Raw genomic sequence first — 17,470 nt, 5'->3', positions numbered from 1 at the left:
ATATCTACTAATAATGAGTGGGAGATTTAGAAAATGCTTACCCATGCCCAGGCCTGTCTAAAGCCATATTGGACCTCCAAAGGAAATGGTTTGTGGTGGCCCATCCTTCTAGGTATGCTAAAGGCTCCTTTCCCAAAATCTTAGCTGGGGCATCTATTAGGGAAATTGGCCTATAGCACTTCGGGTCACCTCTATCCCATTTTTTAAGGATTGGCACCATAGTACCTTCTTTCTGAGATGGAGTAAGTGGGCCAATGATGGTATAAATCAGGATTTTCTTTGAGCAGCTCCACTGGGACTCCATCTCGACCTGGGGCTTTCCTACATTTGCCTGGTCTAATATCAACCTTGACTTCCTTGACTGACATGGACTGGCTTATTTGGAAAGCTGATTTCCTTCCATTTCCCGTAGTCGGTTCCTCCTCATGTGGTGCAAACTATTTATTGGAGGGATTACAAATACGAGAAAAATGTGCCTGCCATTTTAGAATACTTCAATTAAAGCAGAGATGTCCAGTTTAGGACTAAAGGTGCCATATTTATGCCAGATTTTCAGGGCCATCAAAAACTATGTAAATAAATACCATTAATATTTGCTGGATGCAAAAGTCTTTTGTGTGGGTATCCTTTAAATCTGCTATGGAATTTGCCTCGGAACTAATCTGGACAACCCTGACGTTAAGCATTAAATCTTAGGTAATCTGTGGGAATCCACAGCAATGATTCAGATGATAACAAACAAAGCATCACAGGAAGAGAATGCATATATTAAAAATCTTACGACGAGACATCAATCTGTGCAGGCCCACTACTAACCTGCAATAGTACACCTGACATGGACGACACCTGTGCAGACGTGCGGCATGGAAACCATGGACCTTGGTGCAAAGCAAGGAAATGGCCCATTTGACTGCTGTCTGGGTGGTAAAACACAGCAATTATCGTAGCTCAAAGGGCTCAAAGGGCATCTGCTGCACCAGTGTTAGCTATGCCCCTGCCCACGTGTTATTCACCCAAGATCCACATTCTAATATAAGAACTTTAATGCCTCAAACATTTTTGGGGACTTCCATACACACAGAGCGCCACTGTCTCAAAGCCGCACCTTTGCATATACTGGGGTGTTACCACTGCTTCCGCATAAGCAGTTAAGACAAAACGTAGTGACCGGTAATCAATCAGCATGTAAATGCTTTCGCATATTTCTAAGCAATTTAAGGTTGGAGGATGTGAATGTCTAGAGGTATACAGGAATTAAGTGTCCAAACTACCTATGTGCAGTGGCACGGTGAGGAGCAAAATGATGGAATGGAATATCATCCAGGCTAAATATCAGTGGCTTAAGTTGATTTAAGCTTACCTTTTTTAATCAAACGCTATACACCTTTTAGCAAACTGTTAACTATTAAATCAGAGTACCACACCATGTTAACAAAGTGAAGTTATTTTTTAACCAAACAAAATGTAAATCCCAATTTGTATGTGTGCTCAAATACTGAACTTTAGCTCCCAGATAAACTCGTGCCAGAGAAAACAAATGACCTTTTGTCTGAAGGCAAAAACTACTTGGCTTCCTATCAGAGGATTTGTATCTAAGGAAGGGTCTCTCGGATCACTCAGCGAAGATACTACTTCTCATCCGTTACCATGGAAATCTACATATACAGTCGAGCCATGGCCACTCGAAGAGTTCGTCTGTATCGAGGAGGTGCGGCTTCGGCCTTTGATCTTCAGTCGGGAGTTTTGACCAGACGCCTGCCCTCCTTACAACAGTTCTAAGATGTTTCTCAAGTTATAGAAAAACTATTTAAGAGAATAAAAACATAGAGAAATAAAAGTTCTCTATTACAAATGATGATGATGAAGCAAAAATTGCTCCAGTTCGGCATCAAAAGATAAAATGCAATTCAACAATCCCTAAGAAAGGTGTATGCTTATGCTTTGTAAAATGAACAGCAAGTAGCCCTTCTCTAAGAAAATCAAAGCAAAAAAAAGGAAAGCAAGTGAGGCAGAAGAAAGGGAAATCCTGTGCCATTCTAGTTTTCAAAAAATTGACTGGAAACTTTTTGAAAGGTGAAAATTGAGCAAAATGCATTTGGTGTGTTTTTGTGATATTACAGCACAGCAAGCAACTCTGCTGTCCCTCAACCATGAGATGTTCATCATCTGGCCTTCAGTGGACTTCTGCCGAATCCTGACCAACAAGGGGAACAGTAGATTAGAAGTACAGGGCCTACAACATCCCTGGAGTACCTGTGCTGGCACTGGAACACCAAGGGGCACATGCCTCGCGGATCACCCATCTCACATGCTAAGCAAGACAACATACGGAAGCCACTCATGACTAAACATGAATACACACCTCAGAAAAAGCATTTATAAGAAACGAAAAATCGCCACAACTGACACCCATTTTGAGTTTGTCTGGGGTACATTAGCTTGCATTACTGTAAGCAGTGAGGGGTCTTGAAGCAGCAGGATTTCAAAACATTAACACTGTTTATCACTTACTGTTAACAATAAAGCACGTCAGCACATTTGAATAAATCACACCAGCTGAAATCTATCTACCAGGGCCGGCTCTAGGACAGTGCAAATGGTGCGGCCGCACTCGGCGCTGACCTGGAGAGGGGGCACTTATCTCTCAAGGAGGGGGACACTGTGTTTAGCAATAACTTGCAATTTAAAAGCACCTGCTGCCGAGTTATTTGCACATCCAGATTTCAGGCAGCAATAAAAATGTTAGGATAACTCTTGTGATGAATGTTCCTGCTCAGAGGCGCAACTAGAGTCAAATTTCGGAGGGGGGCATGGGGGGGGGGGGGCAAGAAATTTCGGGGGGGGGGGGGGCTGAATCTTTAGGCAATCGGCAGAGTCGAGCTCCAGGGACTCTTAGAAGGGGTGAAACAACAACAAAGCCCCATCAACATGCACAAGGTCTTTTAAAGACCTGTGAAGTGCTCGGGTTCGGCTGTGAGCGGCCCGGGAGGTGTCTCATCCCAGGCTGCCACACACGCGGGGGGTGCGGGGGGTAAAGCCCTTTGAGGCCAATGGGTGTTGCCTGCCTGTTCCTGAAAGAAAGAAAGAAAGAAAGAAAGAAAGAAAGAAAGAGAGAGAGAGAGAGAGAGAGAGAGAGAGAGAGAGAGAGAGAGAGAGAGAGAGAGAGAGAGAGAGAGAGAGAGAGAGAGAGAGAGAGAGAGAGAGAGAGAGAGAGAGAGAGAGAGAGAGAGAGAGAGAGAGAGAGAGAGAGAGAGAGAGAGAGAGAGAGAGAGAGAGAGAGAGAGAGAGAGAGAGAGAGAGAAGTTTTGTCTAGTGGAGGTTATGACTCGCCATAAAGTAGCACAGAGGGTTAATATGCCTGCTGCAAATAACAGATCTGTATCTTATGTGGATAGCTGAGTGGATTAGTAAAGCCAGCCATTTCCAGTGCTTTAAAACATTGAAATGTATGTGAAAGAGGAGATATGGATATATGAGGGGCAATTTTGCTGGGCAGTAGTGAGGGAATGCAAGGAAGGGGTCACAGGGAGGAGGGTCACCAAAAAAGATTGTTGCACCAGGCATCCCCAGCGCTAAAGCCGGCCCTGCTATCTACACATCCTCCCGGTCACCATTGCCAGATTGCAGTGTGTTCAGATTGCCTAAGGGCTGATCAAGGTCTGTGTTTCTAAATTTAATTTAAGATAAGACCAAAAAACCGGACCTCTTCACTGAACCAACGCACCAGTACATTTTGCAGTGCACGTCTCATAAAGGTTTAAACTCATCGTCCTAGCACTTTAAAATACAGAATGGCGGTCACAAAGTTTCGTCCAAGCTCGACGTTTTACAACAGTTTTTGACAATTCAATCCTGCAGTGAACTGTTTTATGGGATTGGGGAAGATTACAGGGGAACAGTCTGAACTCCCTTGTGCTTCCGTTGAGTTAACTAATAAATCTACTTCAAAGATATCTCGCGGACTCTCCCTGGCGCAGTCCAAGTTGTTGCCTCCAGAGGCCAAGAGCAAGTAAGGTCTGGACCCTCAAAACATGGGTCGGCTAAGAGGATTTCAACTGTAACCGGCACTCAAGAAATCACTTGTTCATATTTTGAAGAATGGCGCATTATGTCAGAGTAGGACAGCTTTGGTCCCCTGTGAATGCAAACTCATTGCCTTGTTACCGACTGATTAAGCAAATACCACCCCATTTACAATAAACACATCGAAAAATGTCGTACATAATCCTGCAAATTTACTTTGAAACCTGGGTCTTATTGGCTTTTTGTGACCATTATCACTTTGTAACTTCTCTAGAGGTAAATAAACAATGTGTCTGTTGAATTGTGTTTACTAAGGAATGCGAATTAAATCAATGCATCCTTCACCTTAAAAATTACACTGAAAATGTCCACATTCTTTCAGAGTTGTTCACATATTTGAGAAGGGAAAGATGCCAAAAACGTGAGCAGGAGTAAATAAAAGAAGGTTAGCTATTTCATGATATCTGCGATAAAAACCCCAAAAATGTAACAAATGTAAAAACCACACTACCAGTAATTAGGAGTTGCAAGGACCTCAACTGAAGAAAACTTTTCCACAAATATACCAATCTCTTTCAGCTCTTTTCAAAGGATATCGAGCTCCCTCAAGTACTGATCCATGACAATTAATACTTAGTTTAGCCAGAAGGAAATCAAAGATACTGTGGGATCATTGCGACATTTTCTGAACACCAGTGCCAGGTTACCATAGTCACATCTGGACTGGAGGCATTTACTAAATTGTACCATGCACAGAAAGAAGAGTTGGAGTCCACATTTCCTTAAAGATTAATGTTCAGGTTGGAAAAGAGAAAACTGTTTTGATCCAGGCAACACAGCCTTCTCCCGCCCGTTTATTGGGTCTTGGTCTTCTTGCCGTTGCCATCCAACGTGACCTACTGCAGGCTCCTTCCATCCTCCCTCACACGTGATGCTGTCAGCATTGTGCATCTATAGCTATTGTGCCACCTGTTGTTGGGAGTATAGTTGAGGCCTTGGCTATGCCAGCCGGATGGCTCCAGAGCACCACGGGGACGTTGAGCTGTGGGGCCTGGCTCGCTGTGGCCGAAAAGCCTTGAAGAGTGTGCGGAATACCCAGAGTGTCTACAATGCAGGGATCTCCTGCAGTGCGCTGTGTGACTGGCTAGTGTCCTAAAGGCTGTGGCACCACTTTTGTGCTGCGAAGACCAGGGCAATCTCCTGCCATCTTCGACTGTGGCCTTTTCTTGCTGTTGTGGTACCCAGACATCAGCACTGCTTCATCGCTCTCCCACTGCGCTATCTGCCTAGACATCCCACGTGTCACAGACCGCTAGATGACGGTGGTAACAAGGAATGAAATATAGAACTTTAATGTCAATATGTGCCAAAAGCTGTGAGCTACAGGACATTACAGTCTGCTGTTTCAATCTGCTGAATTCTGTATTCTCTTTCATTTATTAGAAGTTAATACTTTTTGTACTGTTGTAGCACTGCCATGAAATTCACGACTTCTACTAGTATACTCATAATTCACATTTTAATTTGATTAACCCTCTTTATTTTCACCAGATTTCTTTCAGGATTTATTTCGAGCTAGTGCTCCCAGCGTTTCGGTTTGTCATAATTTTCTTAAATAATTAATCCTACTAATACGCTTTGGTTTAAAGCACTATATAAACTCATTTAAATATACAACTAAACAATCGGATACATGTTACCGTGCTTGCTTCAACTTACTGTGGAGCGCATCTGATGCAGCCTGGAATATCCCTGGGGCATCTTAAAGGTGAGCCAACATACATACCAAGGATGCAACAGCCGTACCAAGGGCCGGACTGGGCATTCTGCCACTGGCATTTCCTGGATGGCAGCGTTCAGAGCAGGGTGGCCCGGCATAACCCAGCAATGCCCCCGCAGATCCAATCTAGTTGTGGCCTTCTGCAGCGTGCGGCTTGTTTTAAACATTTTTGCAGGGCTGATTTTGGTTTCCAGCCCGGTCAGGGTAAATCAAGATTTTCCCTCCATGTCAAAACGGAGTGAATGAGCCAGAAGACATTGGTGGGATCCTGAGATGCTCCGCGACCTGAAGTTTTCTCGAGACCAATCGTCCTGAAGCTGGTTCTTGCCATTGTAGAAGAGACCAAGAGCACACCACGGCCCCGCTGCACTTCAAGTAGCGCTGCAATCATGAAGACTCCCACTGCAGCTCATTTGGGGAAATCTACTGCATGTATAAATCAGATTTTCTCTAGCATATTTTCAATATGCTCTGCACTTCGAAAGCATCTCAAAAGAAGTTCTCACTTTGCTTCTGCGTAAACAGGAGCGAATATTCCCAATAAAGGCTTTGCAATTTTCACAAGTCCAGGGCACTGATCTGAAAATGCTAGCGGCGAGGCCACTTTACCGTGACATGCAAATAATATGGGTGGCCACCGAGGGTGCCAAACACATAGGGGCACCACGGTTGCCACTGGAAGCATAGAACGTGACCTCCTTAGAGGCTGGCAAGCTGGACACAATATTTCGCCCAGGGGGCCTGGCATCCCTGGGAAATTCTAAGTAAATCTGGTTTCCTGTGTCCAACGCCCATGCAGCTGTCTGGAAGCCCACCGATGACGAAATGGAACGTCATTCCTCCCCATCCCTACAGAGCAGGGTCAGGCCTTTAATACAAGGGTTAGTGACACTGGATGTTGTGCGCACAACGTCATATCCGGGGCTGCTGAATGCACGGCACTGTTCTACTAAGCACAGACCACTCTGGATACTAGTGAGTGCATTCAATATATTTAAGGGGTTGCCCCACTCAGCAATGTATACTGGAAGATAATCGCATACAGCTTCGAATTAACAACTGTGTATGACGGACCAAAGCTCCGATAACGGAGGCAGTGGGTTTGGCATCTGTGGCGTAGACGGTTTGTCCTAGTCGAAGGAAGAAAAAGAGCCCTTGAGTGATGTTTGAATTGTGAAATTCGCGATATTCAGAGCTCAATGGCCCCTCGGGCCTCTGTGTCCCGGTGCCACTGCTCCTGCTGCACCATTGAAAGTTACGCCATGTTCGGGGTTCTACTCTTCAGCATGTCGCGTGTTTCGGGCCCTTGCAGCACTTTGGGGGCGGGGCCTGCCTGGCATGTGATGCTGCTCCTACTGTACCGCCTGGAATGCGGGTTGCCATAGGAATGTAAGGTCCGTATCCAAACAGCCACCGAGGCTCGGCCAGTTTTTCAGGGATGTGCACCACCCTGCGCCTCAATCCCTCCACCTCTGTGTGCACGTGCTTGCAAGGGGCACGGGCAAACATGCACCCCCCCCCCTCCCCCCTACAGCCGGGCCCGCAGCAGCCGCTCATCTGGTTCGCATTTGCAGACTCTGAAGTAAACCTGCATGAAGTGGCCGCAGCACACTGCTTCGGATTCATTCACCAGCGCAGTCAAACGCTCAGTTTTCTTTCACAGAATCCCCCAGGGGGAGCTAAACAGCCCCACGTCCAGGGTGAAAAGTGATTCTGACGGCGCGTCTCGCTCCCAAAAATAAAGCCCCTTCGCCCTCAGACACTCACGTGCCGGACTCGGGTTCCGCTGAACTATCCGACGCCTTTCTTCAACTTGCCTCGTTTACTCAAAAGGTCATGAAAGGAACCTTTTGTTTCTCCGCCCCCAGTTATTTCACAGACCTAAATTAAGCCTGCGCCCTCACCTCTGCTCTCAATTGACTGTATGGGAACACTGTAAAGAAAATAAAGGATACAAAAAAAAATCACACCCAGCTGCTGATGAATGCGCGTGTATTTGTTGGCGCTAGTCCCGCGCCTCCACACGGAGAGAGCAAAGGACTTCACTGCGCTGCAGAAGCCGTCTCCGCCGGTCCCTCCACGACCCCCACCCCCTTCATATTCAGAGGGGTTCGGGTGGCGAAAAAGAAAACAGGCAGCAGAGAACTCAATTCCAGAATAATTGCGCCTGGCTTCTGTCTGCCTGCAAGTAACGGCTTCCTCTTTCACACAACGAGTAGGATTTTCCGTTTCACCCCCGGCCTTGACTCAAACAAGTGAGCAGGCCTCTAAAGCCACAGCCTGTTTGAAGGCAGCGAGCTCCTTCACCCGAACCGTCTTCAGCCACCAGGCAACAAGCCTCCTCAGCTGTTAAGCTGTTACTGGCAACAAGTGTCTTTAGCCACCAGGCTATTAAATGTAGCACAATATTTGGTCATTAGGGTGCCACAGGCAACAAGGTCTTCAGGGCCCAGGCTGCTAAAGTTAGCAAATCGAAACAGATACCAGATAACGGGAGGATCTCCAGGCTACTAAAGTTAACAGATAGTAAACAGATACCAGATTATTTGGAGGAACTAAGCACATCCCTATATCTGCTGACAGGGCACGTATGGTGACTTCAGGCAGCAGGATTCATAAACACCAGAATAGAACAGGCCATAGGTTTCTACTGCTGTCGAGCTCTCTCGGCTATTAATCATCTTCAGGTCATTCAGCTTTCCCAAGTAGCATGAGTACAAAGTCACAAGCATCCCGTAAACATCTAGTCACACAGGTATTAGCATTGCTAATACCTGTGTGACTAGATGTAGCAAGCGTACACAGTGGCCAGGTGACTGCAGGAAACAGGTTTCTGCAGCTAGCAGGACACATAAGGACACCAGACTTCCCCAGATAACAATCTACTACAGGCAGCAACTGTCTACAGGCATAAGGCTGTTACAGACAACCGACTGCTAGTCACCAGTTTATTCTTGGCACTGCAGCTAAGAGAAGGTTACAGGCTCTAGTCACAGGACCAGTGGAGGCAGCAGTGATCCATATTCACAGGCCTGTTGCAGGTCCCCAGCTCCATCAGACAGCAAGCTGGTACAAGCAGCACATGTCCACAATCACTACAGGCACCAAGCTTGTCACCACACGACTACGAGTTGCTGAGTATTACAGGCAACATGCGGCTCCTACAGGCAGCAGACGTGTATGATTACAGGCTAATACGGGCATTCATCTGAGATCATAGGCAGTTTCCAGGCTTCTAGCCACAGGGATTGAATAAACTTCCGTGGACGTCAAGCGTTAAAGGAGACTTCACTCTACAGGCTCAGACGGTGCCTGTGGCCCCCGGGCTCGCTTCTTTCGTGCCATGTGGCTGCAGCAGCAGACTCCTGCCCTATAGGAGCACACGCAGCGCTGTCAACGCGAGGGTCTGTCCCAGTGCCAAAAGAAAACCAAAGCCCAGCCTCCCAGCCCGAGACAGCTTTTTTTTCCTTTTTCCTTTTGAATGGTTACTCTGTAAAACGAGCTCAGATCGTGAAGACATTTCTTTCCAAGCCAGAAAAGTACAACGAAGGATGGAGCCGACTTTGCAGCAACCGGAGATCGCAACCTCACGACCTACAGAATAAAAAGTTTCCCCAATCCTACCTTCTTTTGACTCCTCAGCCTCGGAACCCATCGTGGCAAGGCGAGCCGCTGGAGACGGGGGCACAGCTGGCTTGCACTCGGAGCGAGCGAGTCCCTCTGTCAGGCGGAAAAGGGGAAGAGGGCTGGGCCCGCGAGAAGAAAGTTCTGCAAAACTCCGCCAATAGCGCCTCCTGCCTGCGTCGGTCCCGCCCCCGGAGACGCATCTGAGCACCCGCCTGCAGAGCGGGCACCAGGCACACCTCCGCAGACAGACAGCCGTCCGGCCTCGCTCAGCGAGCCTGCCCAGCACACTGCCGCCCTGTGCGCGCCAAAGCGCGGTTATATCCTCGCCACATACTTCCACCCGAAGGGTGGAGCGTACGTGTGCTGCGCCGTGCATTTTACGGCACCGACGAGGTGGTAAAAATAATGTTATACTTATTAGTATACAACAGGCAGCAGCCGACGTTTGTTTGTCACTCCCTGTTCTACTTGACAGACCACTGACTTTGTTTGGTCATAGCTAAGCCTTGTGTGCATATAACAGAGTAGACTAAGTACATGACATTTGCACAACACACAGCTTTAATAATGCTCACAGCTCTCACGGGGGGGGGTGGGGGGGGGGAAGTTAGATCCAGGGCTTTAAGTGGGTTTAAAATACTGGGGGGTCTTTCAAAGAGGCGTGATCGATTTAATTAAGGGTGTGGCCTAAAAACAAGCTAAAATATGTGCTTACCACAGTGTGCTGCCTCACTGGTATTTTGCTGCTTCTGTCATTGCATCCAGACATATAATACAACAAGTAACATTGCAGCTACAATAAGTCAGAGCTATAGGCTTTGTCAATAATCAAAGTGCGCGCACAACGTGACATTCATTCCTCCCCACATTCTTGTCACCCTTCCATCCCGCTGTGCCCAAGAACTCTGTCTCAGTATATGTTGTTCAAGGGCGTAGCCTTTTCTTTATTCACATCAATCAGGGTACTTTACCACAGTTCATTACGATAATAAACTTATCTTCCTGGTATATATCAAGTTAATCGCAGCTTCTCAGTTTATCAACATCAACGTGTGTCAGGCAGTAAGAACTTTTAGACATGACATTGCACTTGATCGTTAACTTGGCAGTAAACTTTACTTGGCCGTACACTTGAACTTGGCCGTACACTTGAACTTGGCCGTATACTTGAACTTGGCTGTACTCTTGAACTTGGCTGTACTCTTGAACTTGGCCTACTCGGCCCACCCAGCGCCCACTCTGCTGCGTCCATTGCACCAACAGGCCCCAACGTGCATGAGCAGGCCCCAATGGACTACAGCCAGCAGTGGCACAACTTTAAATCCAGGGCACTGCATACCGCACCTGCCCACCGGGGTACCTGAACACAAGCAGCCCTCCACCCCCTCCCAATATTCTACTCCAGTCCATCCATGTTGGGTTAGGGTAGTAGAGTCCAGGACCACCAGCAGGCAAGTCCCCTCCCCGCCTACCCTCTTCACACATGGAAACTACACCCTCATGGGTCTTCACACGTGGAAACTACCCAATCATGGGGTCCATCCAGTAGCAGAAACACCATTCTTTATTGTTAACTGTCAGCGCTCTGCCACTCCTATTCCATGAAGCCTTGCTCTTCTGCCGGGTTCCTACAGCCAAGGAAAGATCAGAGAGGACAAAGAGGCCGAACCACTGGGACGCATCCTTAAATACTCTACTCTGCCAGGATTCCATGCGTGGCCTGTTGACGTCCCCTCCGGCCCTCCTTTATCCATCTACCTCCCTGTCCCCGAAGGAATCCCAGCCACGCGGCGCGACTAAGGCCGCCCCTTCCCTAGTTGCGGGGGGAGCGCCTGTTCATAGTGCGTGCACAACGTGACATTCATTGCTTCCCACATTCTTGTCACCCTTCCATCCCGCTGTGCCCAAGAACTCTGAGACTCAGTATATGTTGTTCAAGGGCGTACATTTTCTTTATTCACATCAATCAGGGTACTTCACCACAGTTCATTACAATAGTAAACTTATCTTCCTGGTATATCTCAAGTTAATCGCAGCTTTACAGTTTAGCAACATCAACGTGTGTCAGGCAGTAAGAACTTTTAGACATGACATTGCACTTGATTTTTAACTTGGCTGTACACTTGAACTTGGCTGTACTCTTGAACTTGGCCTACTCGGCCCACCCAGCGCCCACTCTGCTGCGTCCATTGCACCAGCAGGCCCCAACCAACTACAGCCAGCAGTGGCACAACTTGAAATCCAGGGCACTGCATACCGCACCTGCCCACCGGGGTACCTGAACACAGGCAGCCCCCCCCAATATTCTACTCCATTCCATCCGTGTTGGGTTAGGACAGTAGAGTCCAGGACCACCAGCAGGGCAATCCGCTCCTCGCCTACCCTCTTCACACATGGAAACGACCCCCTCATGGAGTCCATCCAGTAGCTGAAACACCATTCTTTATTGTTACCTGTCAGCTCTCTGCCCTGCGGCCGCAGAAAGGTCCGAGAGGACAAAGAGGCCGAACCGCTGTTCCGCATCCTTAAATACTTGACTTTGTCAGGATTCCATGCGTAGCCTGCTGATATTCCCTCCGCCCCTCCTTAATCCATCTACTTCCCTGCCCCCGATGTAATCTCAGCCACACGGCGCGACTAATGGCGCCGGGGGAGCAGGGGGAGCGCCTGTTCATTTGTTGCATAAGATAAACAAGCAGCAACTATGACTTTGTTGTATATAATATTGAAAATGCCTCAGTTCTGAAATTAGGAGAATGTGAAAGTACTATAACAAGTCTTTTTGAAGTTACATCAAAGGCTGTGAAGGGTGTTGCTGCCGTGAAGGGTAGTGCTGCTGCAGAATTAAGATATATTTTTTTCATCGTGAGAGTGAGGGGCAAAAACAGAGAGCCCAATAGGTGCCCTTCTCAGCACTGGCATTTTAGAACTGCTGGTGCTGAGCACCGGCAGGACCAGGCCACTTAAAGCCCTGGTTAGATCACAATCAAATATATAAACAATGTCCAAGATGGCTGACGGGTAAGGAGCTCCGGCCGGGAGCTACCGGGCTAGGGATCGCCTCTTTGGTGAAATATCCCAGAAAATTAACCTTTTCGACTCCACCAACCCTCGGGATCAGTTGGCATCAACACAGCGATTCTCCAGTGCTGCTTAGCATCTGTCCCAGACTGTGACAAAGCTAAGTGACGAATTGAAGAGCAGCTACTACCGCAACCCTAATAGACACCCTGCTAGAAGAAAACGGCTTAAAACCCTGTAGCTGGTTAGGGAGAGCAACGGATATCGGAGACTGGCTATCCCCACTAAAAAAAAAACAGAACGTCGGCCGCTGTCCGTGATGCGAATGGAGGACACTGAGGCAACGGGTGTCCTCTCTTCTTGCTGCTTGATCAGAACAGGAGAGCCTACCCCCTCTTCAGGAGCTGCCAATCCTGGGCAGGAGGTCAGTGAATGCTTACAGCTGAGAACGGAGGTGAGCGGTTGATGTTCCACCGCAGATATGCAATGGTGATCTTGCCGTTGCCAGCGAGCATTGTTTGGACGGCCTGACCCTAAGATCGCGCCCATTTGTGAGGTATGAGGAGCGCCTCACCTTTCCCCTGCGGGGCTGCACAATGGAGTCTTGTAGCCTGGACAAGTGTTTCAGATTCGGTGCCTGTTGTTTATTGGGATTGATCTGTTGCCGGGCTATTCTTTCTAACACCGCTTTTTCTCATGGGTGCTGAGCCTGTTCCCAAGATGGTGCCTGTGCTTTAATAACTGAAAGTGTATTATGAGGGATATGATTGTAACTGTTTTGCGGCTGTCACTGGCCAATGCGGATGCTTTGATTTCTCATGGGAAGGTGCGCTTCGTTGGAATGACTGATTTCTCCTCCACAGCGATCTTTGTGGGATGGATGCCTGGCACCTGTGATTCTTTTCTTGGCGCTTTCAATCAGGACTGTGGCCATTTGGTGGTGCTCCAGGCTGGGAGACTCCTCTACACTGCCAGTTTCTTGGTAGACTAGCCTGCAGAGTTTTTGTCATACCCCTGAAATGGGGGCCGGAGTCTGCGTACTCCTCACACAGAGTGATCTACGTCCAGCTGGGGAGAGATAAGTACCGGATACCTGGAGGTTGAGGCAGGTGGCGTTCCCCAATACCCCCTGAGCCTGGTGTGGCTGATGGAACTTTGATTATGCTCTCTGGCAGAAACCGTATATGTTATACTGAGTACGGTGCCTGAGCAACATGGCCGATGCCCGGTGGAGCTGTAATGGCAGCTAGTGAGGAGATTGACACTTGTTTCACCCCCTTAGCCGTCACCTACCCAGCCAGACATTGAACATTGTTTTTCATCATCTCTCCACTGTTTCCTTTCCCACCCTTGCCCTTTCCCTCCGTGATCCTGCGGATGACTCCCCTTTCCAGTCCCACATAACCTTATTAGTTTTTCTCCTACACTTCTGTCGCGAACCCTCACCCTCCCTCATGCTCCAGATAACTCTTATATGTTTTTATTTTATGCTATGGTAACAAATGTAACTTTGTGCAACTTGTTCTCATGTAAAGTGCTCTGATGCCTCCTGGTCTAGTCAGCGCTATATAAAACTTTTCAAATAAAAATACAGACACCTTGGGTGATATAATTGCCAATATCAAACCATATAAGATCAAAAAGGCGATGAGTCACTTGCTCTTCAGATTATTAATTGATTCATAGTACATTTTACGATAAACTTACAAATATTTTCTTATTACTAAGATCATACACAGAAAAAGCAGGCTGTAATCCTATCTTTTTGTGGTAGGGAACACCCTGTAGAATGTTGTTTTTTTTTCCAACTGGATTTGGGTTGGAGCAGGATTCATCCAAACCTCCAATAATCATAGCTGGCAAGTTTCGCAGGTACATGCATTTGACTAGTTGTACCAGTCCGGGTTATTCTTAGAAGTATGGGTCTTGTAGAGGGCTGGGAAAGGTAGTACTGGTTTTATCCTGGGTTAAATAAGACTACAGGTTCTAGAATGCTAAGAAAAACCTGGACTGGCCAAACTAGTCACGAATGGACCTGGGAAACGTGGCAGCTATGAACAACATATGCACATACCTAGGCAGCATATCTTCTGTGGCCTTACTACATGTGAGAATCCTTGGTTTCAAGTCTAGATACAGGTAAGTGAAGACAACTCATACCTCAAAGTACAAACAATAAATCAATGCCCAGTCAAATATGCGCTTTTATAACAAAAATATGTATGTTATTTCTAACTCTACATATGCAAAGGAACAATAATATGCACAAGCATTAACATGGGGAAATCCTTTCTTCAGCTCCTGACTGGAGGCCGGCAGGGGTGCCATGTCCTCGGGGATCAGTCAGGGGCAGTTATTTCGAAGTGCGGCGCCACAGCATGTCATTCGGAGCCTCAGTCTTTTCATCAGGTGAGGGCACAAACTTCTTGGCAACATGTATCCTGGCAGCCCCTCCTGGACACAGGGTTGTTGAGGTACTTGGTAATTTGGCTGCAGGCTCCGCTGGCACAGAGTCCTCCGGTGCAAATGCCTCCACCACAGCGGTTACAAGTCTCAGAGTTTTCTCCACAGAAACTTTACAAGTGGCCCCTTCTGACATATGGGGTAACTGTAGCGCAGCAATACAGGCTTAGCAAGATCCACACAGTGCTTAATACACAGCTCAGTCCACAGTGTCTGTCAACTGTCATACAGAGGTCACCAAACTGACACAGCACAATGGCAACAACTTGATTGGTGCACAACCATTCCCTCACATCTCGCTCAGGGAGTCCTCTCCTTAGGTCTCCCCACCTAGACCTCGCTCCCTCCAACTCTCTCTTCTTCCTCACAGAGCACACTCATCTTGGTGACCAGGCAGGCACTGGTGCTCCTCGGCAGGTGGTCTTGGCTTTCCTGGGTGATGCCACTCACCCAGCAGGAAGATTAGCCACAAGTCCTGGTCCCAGGTAAAAGTATTTCAGAGCTACCCCATCTAGCACAGCCTGTCTGGCTGCTTGGCATATGACAAAGCTTGGGGTTTGAATCTCCCCTACTTGTAGTCCATTTCCAGACACCAAAATGTGATTTAGGGTCTGCGGCTTTGAACTTTTGCATTGGAGTTCTGCTTTTTTTTGAAGTGTACACTTCTATTTTCTTCTTTCTCCTTTAAAGTATGGCTGTCACATCAGGCAAGACATAAAAGCTGATTGACCCACAACAAAATTCATGGGAGTGACCAGAGTTCACACTTGGATGTCTGCCACTGTGATTTGTGTATCAAAAGGTTAATGCCAGGCTCCCAGCCCTATTCTTTATGATTCAATTATCAACCCCATCTACTTTCCCGAGATGTGTCCAGGCCCCTTCCTTGTGATCTATCACTGAATCAAAGAGCAGGCTTTTGAAGTGTAAAGAGAGGGTCCCTTCCTTCCATGTGTCCCACACAGCTCACAGGGAAGCAGAAATACACAAATCTGCTGGGGTGGGATTCCTCTCCTCCTCATGTATTCAGCAATCAGGCCTGGGCGTCCCATAATTGAACCCAGGGTCCTTCATGTAATATATCAATGCAGGCACACTTACTTAGTGTACATTCACAACACACTTACTGTCCAGCCCCGTTACCTCCATGCATTATACCAATACAAGTACACATGCAGACAATATACACATTCAGCCTGAATGCACTGTTCAGCACAGAAGCTTTTCTATAAAGTACCAGCACACACAAGCACCATGTGCACGCTGCACACCACTTCACCTTTCATGTATTGTACTTAACGCAAGCACACATACACACAGCATATGCTTCCATTACGTACGCACTGCACAGCACCATATCTTTCTTGTCCTATACCTGCACTAATCCCATGTGTACTATGCAGTACTGCTTTATCCCTGTACTGTACTCTTTCCAGGCACACAAACATCCAACTTGGAGTCACTACTCATGCACTGCGCAGCACTCCACGTCTACCGGATGTAGGCCAAGGGTGAGGTAAGCATACAGCAGTGAAACTTTTAAAAAGGTGAGTGAGCCTGTAGGCCTCACTCCAGTGACATAGGGTAAAAAGGTCCTGTTCACTTTGCTGATCACTACACAGTATGCGGTCATCACTGCACTCAAGCTGCTTAACTCTTGGTGAAGGCAGTAACCTCCTACCATTATGAGGGTAGTGCTTCGGGAGTTCCTCCCGGTCAAACAAGACCACAGTCGATGAGACAAGCCTATGCCATGGTACATACACATCCGTGATTACCAATGATACAGAAATCAATCAACATTAGGGAAACAGAAACAGTACAATTGGGCACTCAGAGCAGGAGTACACGTCTTTAACCATGAAGGAGACTGTTCTGTTCTAATAATAGCCATTCCTGTGGGACGATGATCAAGCTCTAGTGCCCCTCAGTACCACATTCTAGACATTTACATAGCATTTTTGTATCCAAATTAGGCTAAGGGTGAATCCCATCTCTGTCAGGAGGCCATCTTACCCTTCCCTAGGAGTTAAAGATTAGCAGTGAGGGGGTCACTCTTTAGGGTGGTCTAACCAGGGAATGCTCCCTCACACATTAATCATAAGCGCTAGCTAGTTTGGGCAGGGGCACATGGATGACCCACAGACTGGAGGATAGCACCCAATTCTCTAACTAGATAAAGAACTGTCTGGCTTCTACCCACCCACAAGGTTGGTCTCCTATGGCGACACAAGCAAGCAATACCACTCACTGTCTTAGTGTGTTTCCAGGGTCTCCGTTCTTCCACAACAGCACCATCACTGTGCTCTGGAATGGTGGCAACTGGACCATCGTACAGAAAATAGGCTTCAGCATGCAGGTCACCTCCAAGCCGTGAACCGATCATGGTGGAAGGGGCACCTTTCTGTCTGCCCCACTCATCCAAAGAAAAACATACCATTGTGGTAGTGAAGCCAAACAAAAACGTATTGCTGCTGTCTTCAACTGAATTCCATCTCTCACACAGAACATCGATCATCCGCTTTTTCAGTGTCAGTTGTCCATGCACAGAAACCT

General features: G+C 47.5%; 1 protein-coding gene across 3 annotated transcripts in view; it reads right to left on the bottom strand.

Moving 5' to 3' along the window:
* TNFAIP8 (TNF alpha induced protein 8) overlaps positions 1–17,470 on the bottom strand; it is a 442,557-nt gene that overhangs the window by 58,331 nt on the left and 366,756 nt on the right. The window contains exon 1 of one of the 3 annotated variants that reach the window (XM_086961069.1): positions 9,428–9,685. The exons of the other annotated variants lie outside the window; for them this stretch is intronic. Within the exon in view, the coding sequence (XP_086817195.1) occupies positions 9,428–9,458 (31 nt within the window). The 5' untranslated portion in view covers positions 9,459–9,685. Of the gene's footprint in view, positions 1–9,427; positions 9,686–17,470 lie in introns of those variants that run through there. 3 annotated transcript variants of the gene reach the window in all.

The sequence above is a fragment of the Lissotriton vulgaris genome, chromosome 3_1 (assembly GCF_964263255.1).
Source record: "Lissotriton vulgaris chromosome 3_1, aLisVul1.2, whole genome shotgun sequence".
Lineage (NCBI taxonomy): Eukaryota > Metazoa > Chordata > Amphibia > Caudata > Salamandridae > Lissotriton > Lissotriton vulgaris.
The sequence above is the reverse complement of the archived record's forward strand: the minus strand, read 5'-3'. Positions and strand labels throughout refer to the sequence as shown.